Source organism: Salmo salar, chromosome 20 (assembly GCF_965601325.2).
Source record: "Salmo salar chromosome 20, fSalSal1, whole genome shotgun sequence".
Classification (NCBI taxonomy): Eukaryota; Metazoa; Chordata; class Actinopteri; order Salmoniformes; family Salmonidae; genus Salmo; species Salmo salar.
Genome location: NC_138310.1, coordinates 20,230,664 through 20,242,519, shown reverse-complemented (window position 1 = coordinate 20,242,519; position 11,856 = coordinate 20,230,664). Strand labels below are relative to the sequence as shown.

The 11,856-nt window shown below is 43.2% G+C and overlaps 1 protein-coding gene across 7 annotated transcripts; it reads right to left on the bottom strand.

Annotated features, from left to right (window-relative positions):
* Positions 1–419: 419 nt before the first annotated feature.
* rnf34a (ring finger protein 34a) lies at positions 420–11,266 on the bottom strand. Of its 7 annotated transcripts, none has more exons than XM_045702931.2 (9): positions 11,114–11,252; positions 10,035–10,138; positions 9,682–9,749; positions 8,904–9,122; positions 6,816–7,139; positions 3,711–3,773; positions 3,337–3,538; positions 3,169–3,198; positions 420–2,120 (listed from the first exon to the last, which is right to left on the bottom strand). In XM_045702931.2, exons 2-9 carry the CDS (start codon positions 10,120–10,122, stop codon positions 1,933–1,935), a joined length of 1,182 nt encoding a protein of 393 aa, XP_045558887.1. In that variant the 5' UTR covers positions 10,123–10,138; positions 11,114–11,252; the 3' UTR covers positions 420–1,932. The 7 variants fall into 7 exon arrangements, with proteins under 7 accessions (XP_045558887.1, XP_045558886.1, XP_014015546.1 ...); XM_045702930.2 differs by having other exon boundaries at positions 6,816–7,193; positions 10,035–10,179; positions 11,114–11,251; XM_014160071.3 differs by having other exon boundaries at positions 6,816–7,193; positions 10,035–10,155; positions 11,114–11,251.
* Positions 11,267–11,856: the final 590 nt, after the last annotated feature.

Below are 11,856 nucleotides of genomic sequence, written 5' to 3'. Positions count from 1 at the left end.
TCTGACTTCTCATACTATGACATTTTTGACCCTTGTGACCTTTTTGATAGGGCACAGCAGAGTATTTCTTAAATGCCAGGGTCACTGGTGACCTCGGGTGGCTTCGCTTTCAATGAGCAAGAAATAACATTGGCATGTGGACATATTTTTGGAATCCCCTCACCCAACTCTGAGATCATATATCAACCATGCTTGTATTTTTCCATTCAGCATTTGTCACATGGAAGCTGCTCTCTGCAGCTGTCTTCTCCTAGACAACGGCATAATCTAGCACTCTAAACACTAGTTCACCCTACAGGATAGCATTAATTTTCCTGAAGCATTTTCCCATTTATCAAATTGTTAATTGCTTTTTCAAAGGCCTGCCAAGAACAAGTGGTCTGGGCATCTCAACATACCAGACAAGTAGACAGTCAAACTAATGTAATTCATCTTTAATTACCAAAATAAAAGGTTAAACATTCCCAAATACAAAGACCAGACCTTGCACAATTTGTTTAGCATACCCTTCCAAAGGGAAGTTGACTGTGTGATACAGTACAGTGCATGGTATTTTAAGAGCAGGAAACCTCTCCAACCCAATCTCAGTGCCTATGTCCAAAATGGAACCCTATCCTCAGCCTATATAGTGCACTACTGTTCAAAGCCCCATAGGGCATGGGGTGCCATTTACTGTTCAAAGCCCCATAGGGCATAGGGTGCCATGTACTGTTCAAAGCCCCATAGGGCATAGGGTGCCATTTTGGACGCAACCATAGACGGTCATCATGCTCTGCTTCTCATTTGAGGACAGACCACTCAAGCAAACCAATGCAGTAACACATTTCAATCCACCTGACAGTGAAACCTTACTCTTTAATAAACTAATCTGAGGGAAATCTTCAATTCAATTACACATTCAAATCAAATGGAAAAAATAGATATGTACATTTCATACTGATATGAAACATTATATGCAACTGTACAGCAAGTCACTTTTCCTCAATATACTTTATATCCCACAAGTGGCAGTAAACTTGCAGCTATATACTTGATTAGTTGTGTTAACTACAATAATGTATTAATTAAAAAGACAATATTCCTCCCACTTCCAAGAAAAGAAAACTGAAAATATTCAAAGCATATTTTTGCTGTCTGATGGAATTATTTTAAAGTTATGTTTTTCATCTATTGAAAGCAGGAACTCCCCTCAAATGTTGTACTCTGAACATTTGACTCTAGGACCAAGAAAATGTATTCGAAATAACTTCAAAAGTTTCATAATTGTATGTTCGTTAATGGGAAAATATGGTCATTTCCTGAAGTTTGTTTTGGAGATAAGGTTTTCAGACAGTGACGATATCCACAATTTAAGTTGGTATACTAACAAACGGAAAACAGGAAAAACATTTCAACGTATTTAGCACCCGTTTTCTTATTCATCTTAACATTCAGCGCTAAGACATTATGACAGAATTAAAACAAATGTGAGACTTCCTTCCAAATCAAAATAGACCTATATGGGCAGACATTACATGATAGGGTTTGGTCATTGGGACAGGGAGTTACCAGTCACAATTAGTGGTTCACTCTGTAGGTACCTGGGAACGATGGTACACACAGCTCACATTCTTGTTTTAAAAGCATAACATAAAAATACAGTAGATGAGAAAACGTCAAGGATGCGTTTATAAATGGAATGGGTTAATATAAAGGGTAGACTGCTGCCCTCCTTTTCATTGGTCAAACACTGATTAGTCCCAAGAAAAAAATTAAGTGGGGAAAAAACAAACACACTGCATTTCTCAAATTCATGATCAAGTTTACAAATAATGTAAGCGTTTCAGGGGATAACAACAGAACACCCACAACTAGGACAGAACAACACAGATCTGTTTCTCTGGAGGTGAATGTTTTGAAGATGTGACATGGTGGAAGTGGTGGGTTGAGACATTAGGACTTGAAGACGTGCACGGCTCTCACAACGTACTGCCTGCAGATGGGACACTCGCTCATCCGCTTGCCGCACTTGGTGCAGGTGACCATGTGACCACACTCCAGGAGGACGCAGTCGATCACGGAGTCCATGCAGATCCTGCACAGGTTGTCATCCACGTTGGTCAGCTGGGCCTTCTCCCCATCTGGAGGAAGACAGAGGGGAGGAATCAGAGAAGAAAGCAAAAGAACAGGACATTCCATACAGATCAGAGTGGAGGAGAGCAATGATGATGTCAAGCCCTGAAGAGGTAGAACAGACTGGCACTGCCAGTGAGAGAGCTCACTAAAATATCTCCTCGCTCTTGTATCCAGAGTGCCTTATCTTAGGAAGGTCATGGCTGGTATAAACCAGAGGGCAAGCATCATACAGGGTCCTGGAAATGTTCGCTATGAGGGGTTTCCATGACAATGAGACCCCCTTCATCACCTGACGGTGTATCTGTGAATTCAGACCCCAGACTTCTTGCAGCTGTATAGATTTAGCTTTATTAGAAATGTGTGTGTGAAGTTATTAACAGACATCTTGTCTTTCTAGGTAATAAACTTAAAGATGGCACTTTGGTGACTGGTTCTTACTTGGCAATGAATAGGGGCAACGAGGACCTCCAACAACTACACATGCTCAGATGGCATGAAGGTACCTTTGGTATGGATGAGATACAAAGACATCACGATGGATGTGCAGTAGTAGTAGTGGGACCACATGTAGTAAGTAAGGTGATAGTCATGCATGCATGACTAAGGGCTGTGTATGAGGTTGGATGCCTGTGTTACATGCAGGCTGAGGGGCCATGAGATGGTAGGAGTGACCAGGTCAACAGTAAGAGAGACCCGGGGAAAATGTGCCCTTTTCAGATACCTTACCTCCAATCCCTCCATTGCAGATGGGAGGAGGGGGCAAGGCCACCACTTGTGTGGAAGGAGTAAAGCAACAGTCAGTAAATACTGATTATGTTATTTTTGTACTACAGAAATCAACTCAGCATCTACCCCTGGTACAAAGCATTGATGGGATACAGGAACTCTGATGGTACAATATTACAGTACAGTAATGAAGATACTGTACATCCTGAGCTAGAATATCATTGACGAGGACTGAAGGGTTTACATGTCAAGTAGCTGTCCTTTCCATTCCTGTTCCACAGACTATACATATCATCACAAAAGACAGACAGAGGAGTGATATTTTACCTGCAGTTAAAGCTGTGTTCACGTTTTCCACTGAAGGAAAGAAAGAAAACACATTTAGATAAAATAACTACTGCACACCATTTTGATGGGCAAACATGGTGTGGTAGTGACCATAGCAGTTGGCAAACCAGCTCAAACGGATCTGGGACCAGGCTCACTGCTACTCACATGACTTCATGTTCTCCTCCGTCTCTCTGTACAGGCGGCTGACGCGCTCTACCAGCTCCCACTTCTCACAGCAGCCTGAATAGTTGACAAAGTTCCTGGCCAGGATCTCCTTCAGCTGTCTAACGGACAGGCCCTCGATGTCCCTCAGGCTGGAGATGTCTGAGAGAGAGGCCCGCGCTCGCGGCCGCGTCTGAGGGCTCACCTGCATGAGAGAGAGGAGAGTCATAAGCCATTACATACATGACACATACTGCACTGGAGCGAAAGGGGCAAATGGGACAGGAGAACGTTGCACCCCTCTGAATAAGCTCCAGATGCTGTGAGGACATTTTTCTACAGTTAGCAGCCTACTAGGAGTGAGGTCCATCATTTACCTCTGGTGTGTGCTCACTGGGTGCCAGGTTCAGGAGGGAGAGAGACGTGGCGTCGCCTATATCCTGTACAGACAACAACAAAAAAACGCATGACTCAGACGGAGGGCTGTCGTTACATTTTGTCAGCCGGTTACTGTCATGCAATAGACTACCAGTCTCATGGAAATTGATCGTCAATTAGCATAAACACGTTAGCATCTCCAGGCATACAAGCCACTGATGCGCGCCTTCAGAACATCTTAATTTTAAAAAGTCAAGTAAATCTATTTGATATACACCATCACAATAAATCCACTATTTTAGGCAGGCCTAAAAAACATGATATGAAGAAAATGTTTTCTAGAAGAACAGAATACAAGTTGGCCTAGTGTATGTTATCTGGCTATGCGCCATGTCATAGGCTTGGTCATTTATCAGACAAGATATGCTTATAGGTTCTGTGCCATTATTTTATATGACTTTATAGTAGGAAGAATATAATTGAACTTAGCTGAATAAAATAGAAAGGATATTTTTCCCATTCTGGAGCGAGTGTGCATATGAAGTGGCTATGTTGAGCGTAAAAGTTATCATTTGAAACAGGTCCTATATATATATATGCTAGATTTTGTTATTTGGTAACTTTAGTTGAGAATGATAGAAATGTATTAGAAATCAAAACATATATGGGCTGCATGATGCGACTATAGTCTATTGATGATTTGAGAAAGTTGCAAAAGAAAAGCTTGTGCTCTGTTCCTTGCCTCAGGCTGCACACGCTGTTCTCTCATCAAGTGATCAGATTTTCACCCATCAGACTATTCTCAATTTAATTATGTCTTCACTATTATGTCAAATTTGTTTCAATTTACAATGGCCCATTATCAAATGGGCAGGAACACGGGCAGGTGAACAAATACATGTCACCTGTATGCACTCAAATGCATTTTTCACTCATGCCGGGTAAGATACTCCGGTTATTTCATCAACCACTGTTTGAGGAGCATGCAGCCTCTCGCTGCATGACAGGTGATTTTCCGCCCAAACTCTATGCCATGGGCTCTCTAACCCTGTTCCTGCAGCTACCCAGTGCTTAAATTTGGGAAACCAAGTGAAATCTGTTCGGGAACATCAATAGTAACAAAACATATTTCATTAAACTGTTGACACCCTGACTCTCTGCTCGCTCGAGAAAGGAATGAAGGAGAGGGGAGGAGATGATATAAAGGAGAGAAGGTCATGGCTTGTATAAACCTGAGAGCAAGCTCCATACAGGCTCCTGGAAATGTCCCAGTCTGATAAAAGGCTTCACTGTGAGGGGTTTCCATGACAATGGAATTTCATCACCAGATGAGTGGAGGTTTGAGATATTCTGTAGCTAAAGGTAATAGGTCAGCCTATTGATTATAAAAATCCCTAATACTAAGCTATTCAAAATCAAATACAAATTCTCTACAATTGTAGGCTAACTCTGTAAGCCACCCTGCACAATCAATGACCCAACGGCATCGCCTAGGCCTTTATGTTCTCTCCCAGACTCATGGATAGAAAGATTGGAGTGTAGCATGAGGTAACCAGTCTATCCAGTATGCATGATAATACAGTCCACACTCAAAGGTGATTACTAATTTTGGAGTATAGGCTGGACCAATTACATCTTAAAATCATTTCGTTTTTCTGCCATGCGTAATATGCGGTAGGCTATTAGGCTATGTATTGTATAATGGCACAATCATTTTTTTAATTCAGGTTTTTTTTCCAGGCTTGGGCTCATACAGTATATAGGCCTATGAGTATGCATCAGCTCTAATATGCGTATGGGTGTTTTGAAATAATCGTCACCTTAGAAAGCGCTGTCCATTTCATTGGCTTTGAAACAACATCCACAACAACCATGTTTTCCACTCAACAGGTTGTTGAACTTCTTACTTCAAATTGATCAATCACAGTGAGGTGAGTTTTAAAGATCACAATACTGTTTTGATGATAAGTGTATTTGGATTGATGTCAGTGTGGTTAGAGGGACAATAGAGCCCTGAGTAGCATGCCATTAATGACCTGATGGAGGGACAATAGAGCCCTGAGTACCAGGCCATTAGGCCCTGAAGGAGGGACAATAGAGCCCCGAGTACCAGGCCATTAGGACCTGATGGAGGGACAATAGAGCCCCGAGTACCAGGCCATTAGGACCTGAAGGAGGGACAATAGAGCCCCGAGTACCAGGCCATTAGGACCTGAAGGAGGGACAATAGAGCCCCGAGTACCAGACCATTAGGACCTGAAGGAGGGACAATAGAGCCCCGAGTACCAGGCCATTAGGACCTGATGGAGGGACAATAGAGCCCCGAGTACCAGACCATTAGGACCTGATGGAGGGACAATAGAGCCCTGAGTACCAGACCATTAGGACCTGATGGAGGGACAATAGAGCCCTGAGTACCAGACCATTAGGACCTGATGGAGGGACAATAGAGCCCTGAGTACCAGACCATTAGGACCTGATGGAGGGACAATAGAGCCCTGAGTACCAGACCATTAGGACCTGATGGAGGGACAATAGAGCCCTGAGTACCAGACCATTAGGACCTGATGGAGGGACAATAGAGCCCTGAGTACCAGACCATTAGGACCTGATCCCAGGAGGTTGGTGGCTCCTTAATTGGGGAGAATGGGCTCGTGGTAATGGCTGGAGCAGAATCAGCGGAATGTTACATCAGCAGCCTCCAGTGGACCTGATGGTCGTTACTGAGTTGGGTACTACCAATGCATGTCCTGAGTGCATAAGAGGAGATTACCATGACTCAACGGTCACGTGGAATATTACTGCGGTCATGTCTGCCGGTAATATGGTCACTGCAACAGGCCTACTCAGACAGAAACCTCCACAGAGCACTACAAATCCTTCCAGTCCAGGCAGGGATTAGGATGAATCACCTGCTGTTTAGTCCACTGATACCTCGGGAACTACTATGTTCCCATTCATAGTAAAGCTTCTAATGCTCTCTGCACCAGCTGAGCAGGCAAAGTACAGGTATTTGTAGCAGTCATCTCTTAATTTAGACCTCAGTCACTTTCAGAGCAGACGTAACACCTTTTACACTCACTCTCTACCTGCATGACATGTACCTGGTTGGTTGTCCCTGAGCTGTCACTCCTGCTGAGAGCTTCCCCCTGAGAGGCGGAGACTGAGAGCGCAGACAGCTCGGAGGTGGAACGTGCGGCGGAGGGGGGCGGGGTGTAGAGGGGGTTGTCGGGGTCCTCCTCCCCCTCTGTCCCCTGGTGACACAGCACCAGGTCCACCAGGTCCTCCTTCTCCCTGCAGGTGTCTGTGGGGACGTTGCGTAGCAGCAGGTACTGCCGCAGGTCTTTGACCCTCAGCCGCATCAGCTGTGGTCTCTGGAAGGCCGTCCCCTTCAGCAGGTGACATGTGGCACATATACGCAGGTTCTCCTGAAGCACAGAGCACAGAGTGCAGAAACTCTTCTTACAGTCGCAGCAGATATGCTGGGGGAGAGAGAGAGATAGAGTGTGCGCATTAAGCAGGTGGAGAGACAGGCTAAGTGACATGGACACAGGATAATGTAGGCCCCAGGGCACACTGTGCCTTAATAGGATCCACAAAGACTGCCCAGTACTCTAGGCTAACAATATCCTGCATGTAGAACTTGTCTCCACTAAAACATTCATGCAGATGGAAGATTAAATCATGTCTCATTCAATTATTAAATTGCGCAATCATCTCCCTCTATACACCTTGAACGATCGTTTGTTCTGAACAAAGCAACACAGATTCTGAAATCATCAATAGAACCTTCACAGGCTATGTTGTACAGATGAGGAATGTGGGGTATTGGAGCCCAAAATAAGCCATGAGGAAGCAGAAGGTCGATGTCTTTTTTCCGTTACTGCATTTTTTTCAATCATGTGCATCTGTTCCTCTCCGTCTCCAGACAGTCGGACGGGAAGCAGGCAGTTCTTTATTTCATGTCACAAACATCAAACAGTAATAACACGCAAGCGGCATGATTAAGCTCTGTGTTGGCATGGTGACGCAGCGCAGCAGAGGGACCAGTTCAGACAGTAAAGGAATTCAACCCAGCAATATGGAGATGTCGTCTGCCTCTGTCATCACAACAGACCCCCTTCCCCCTGCCATTTGATGAATTCTGGCTAGACCTTTGATGAGGCACAGTGCTTACCTAGAAATTCTTCTAACAAACTTCAGACCATAGCATTAGCCTGCATCAGCCACATAACCTCACACTGATCTAAATCTACACTAAAGAAGTAGCCTAAGTTATTTTTGTTTACCACAGACTACATTAGAACAAAAACATGTGGTTTTCTCAACATAGCTTAATAGCTTCTACCCCAAAGCCATAAGACCGCTGAACAGTTAATCAAATGGCTACCCAGACTATTTGCAGTGACCCCCCCCCCCTTTTTTTTTTACACTGCTGCTACTTGCTGTTTATTATCTATGCATAGTCACTTTACCCCTATGTACATGTACATATTACCTCAAATACCTCGACTAACTTGTACCCCCGCACATTGACTTGGTACCGATACCACCTGTATATAGCCTCGTTATTGTTATTTTATTGTGTAACTTTTTTTTCCCTCTTTAGTTTATTTAGTAAATATTGCATTGTTGGTTAAGGGCTTGTAAGTAAGCATTTCACGTTAAGGTCTACACCGGTTGTATTCGGCTCATGTGACAAATACAATTTGATTTGGAGTGTAGCAATTACCACTGCTGTGCCATGGGCTTGTAAGTGCAGTCTCATGACGTAACTGGCTGTATTCAGCATCTCTTATCTTGGCTCTCTCGGAGGACACATCAGATTACGTTTAAGGACGGAACTAATCAACACTGGCCCTTACTTAACATGTAGGCCTAGTGTAGTAGGGTGTGTATGTTTGAATAAACATGAGGGCTACTCTGATCAGATCTAATAAAATATATAAGAATATCAGTGCATTAAATGTTATAGTGTCTCCTCAGTCAATACCAATTATAAACTATTCTATGGCTCAAACACCCAAACAGGTTCCTTCTTGATTACCCCAAAGCCTATCAGACACACTCTAGCCATCACCCCAAAGCCTATAAAACACCCTCTAACCATCTGGGACTGGCCTACAATCATATAGGCCATTCACACAATAAGTCTACTAGCTACCCCAATGGTCCCCAAACCCAACACCTACCTTCCTCCTGAAGACAGAGAAGGCCTGGCCACAAGCCTTACATACGAGGCTGGGGCTCCCTGAGGTTGTGGGCGGATATGTGGAATATCCCGCGCTGGGGGCAAACCGGAAGGGTCCGGCACCGGCTCCAAACCCAGGCTGCTGGCCTCTCACTGCCCCTGTGCCCATGACTTCATTCAGCAGACCACAGCATGAAGCCCACATGGACGAGGCCCCAGCCTGGAGAACACAGACAGCAGTGTTAAGAGACTCCAGAGCTCCACAGACGTGAGAAGGAGTTATCCCTGTCAAACATCACCAGCAACAGCCCTGTAGTGTCGACAAGCCTCCTCTCCTTGAGCTAGGACCCATCTGTGCAACACCAGACACCCTATAGTCATTATCACAGTGATACCTACAAACAGATTGGCTTGATGCCGCAATGTATTGCACACAGGTTATTGCAAGTGTGAAAACATCTAAAAATAGAGTGGTCAAGGAAACACAGGCTATTATACTCTTAATATTGCAGCCACAGGAGAGGCTGGAGGCGTCACTTTGTTATGGCTGAGGAAATGAAAAGCATAGCCCATAGCTCTGTGGTGACTGACGACGGCACAATAGACTAGACATGCCCAGGGACTGCATGATGACCAGCCCTAATAGACCTACATCCAACACATCCTATCAAAGCTTATCTAAATGGGATACTTTTGTCTGCAGGGGAGAATGTGTGAGAAAGCGAAGGTGTGTAGTGGAGAAATGATTAATGCATCGGATAAACTAACTGACTAATTACCTCGAGTGGCTGCAAATGATAACTCGATATCTGTTCCCTGGCAATTTCATAGTAGAGAATGCATTCCCCTGTATTGACATGGGAAGATAATTCCACAAAATCAATTTCAGTTCAACTCCCATCTCTATCAATGAGGTAATCCGTTTCCAAACGTAGGCCCTATCATTTGCCAATTACTTTTTATACTAGTCTCTGTTACATGAACAATAGTACTGTGCAGTAGTCAAATATAGGAATATATTTATTAAGGCAACAGGTCAATTTGTGCATAAATTGGTGTACTACTATTGTTACGACTGTTGTAATATTGTTCCATTTTCTGCTGCTGTTAGTCTAAATATATTCATATTTACATTTTTTGGATGCGTTGTGGGGGTGTTTCTCTTGAAGGTGCAGTTTCTCCTGGTAAATCAGCTTGTGTACATTGACTTGTACCTGCATTGAGTCCCCTACTGATCTGAATTACACAAGGTTCTACCAATCATCATCCATTAATATCTGCAAAATACCACAGCTGTCTAAGTTTGAGATTGTATCATGATTAAATTAAATAAAGTATGTGTTTGTATCCTTACTAATGCATATTCATTGAAGAGAGATGGTAGAACATTTTTAAAAAAATGCATTAAGTGGTTAACAATCTGATAATTGTATATGAACATTAGAACTCCCACTGTAAAGGCTAAATATTATGCCCAATGAGCGAGCGTTATGATTTCTACAGATGTGGAACCAAACAGCCTACAGACAACTAACATACATTCCAAAAATCAATAATTGACCAGAAGCTTTCTTCCTAGGAGGGAGGATTTGAACTATCCATTCAAATCACAAATATCAGTCACAAACAAGGCAAGACAAACAGTCAATCTACTGACCGTGCTAGCTAGTAGCCTAGCGTTAGTCACAGATGCAAAACATCAAGCTATTACTGTGCTACTCCCCCTTGGTGGTGAGGACAATCATCAATAGTACCGACATTGAACATGAATACTGGTTATCGAGAATTTGCCTGAATAAACTATTTAATCTAGCTAGCTAACTCATATACAGTTAGATAAGAAAATCTAACCAAGTAGCTAGCTAGTTAATTAGCCTATTTCGGCAACATGTAGCTGTACCTAGCTTCATACTGACAGTAGCTAATAGCTATCTACATTAGTTACTAAGCATCAATGTTACATATAGAGATGATTGAACTCAGCTCACTCAACATAGCTAACGTTAGCTGGATATATAAAGCTAGTTAACTATCTATTTATTGTTAGCTAACTAGCTTGTGAACAAAAAACGAACAAAAAAAAACTGAGCAAGCAAACGTTAGCTAGCATATTTGCTGACAGTCAACTACAGCTAGCTAGCTTGACAGCAATAACCTACTGAGAATTGAGAAAAGTAGAATTAACTACAAATATTTGGAAAATAATTGTACCTTCATAGCAACTCCGGGTTGTAGAATTTGTGGCAATAAACTGATAATCTGACCATTGCAACAACCCAGAGATCCTCACTTCATTACGTCTTCCTTCTTTCCACCAGCATCTCGAGTTTAAGCGAGACCGCGGGGGCGTTCGAGCTGATCTATTTTGTCAAGTACAGTCGTGGCCAAAAGTTTTGAGAACGACACAAATATTAATTTCCACAAAGTTTGCTGCTTCAGTGTCTTTAGATATTTTTGTCAGATGTTACTATGGAATACTGAAGTATAATTACAGGCATTTCATAAGTGTCAACGGCTTTTATTGACAATTACATGAAGTTGATGCAAAGAGTCAATATTTGCAGTGTTGACCCTTCTTTTTGGTCTGGGGAGTTTCCTGGCCATGGACCCAAAATATAGATGTTTTGTTCCCCGAGCCACTTAGTTATCACTTTTGCCTTACGGCAAGGTGCTCCATCATGCTGGAAAAGGCATTGTTCGTCACCAAACTGTTCCTGGATGGTTGGGAGAAGTTGCTCTTGGAGTGTTGGTACCATTCTTTATTCATGGCTGTGTTCTTAGGAAAAATTGTGAGTGAGCCCACTCCCTTGGCTGAGAAGCAACCCCACACATGAATGGTCTCAGGATGCTTTACTGTTGGCATGACACAGGACTGATGGTAGCGCTCACCTTGTCTTTTCTGGACAAGCTTTTTTCCGGATGCCCCAAACAATCGGAAAGGGGATTCATCAGAG

Bases quoted from the DNA above. Each gene is read 5' to 3' on its own strand.
- rnf34a (XM_045702930.2), bottom strand. From the start codon at position 10,122: ATGCAGGTACAAGTCAATGTACACAAGCTGATTTACCAGGAGAAACTG. The intron at 3,774-6,815 runs GTACATGTCATG...TTGTCTGTACAG, and splicing joins GCTCAGGGACAACCAACCAG to GATATAGGCGACGCCACGTC. The intron at 3,199-3,336 runs GTGAGTAGCAGT...TCTTTCCTTCAG, and splicing joins GGAGGAGAACATGAAGTCAT to TGGAAAACGTGAACACAGCT.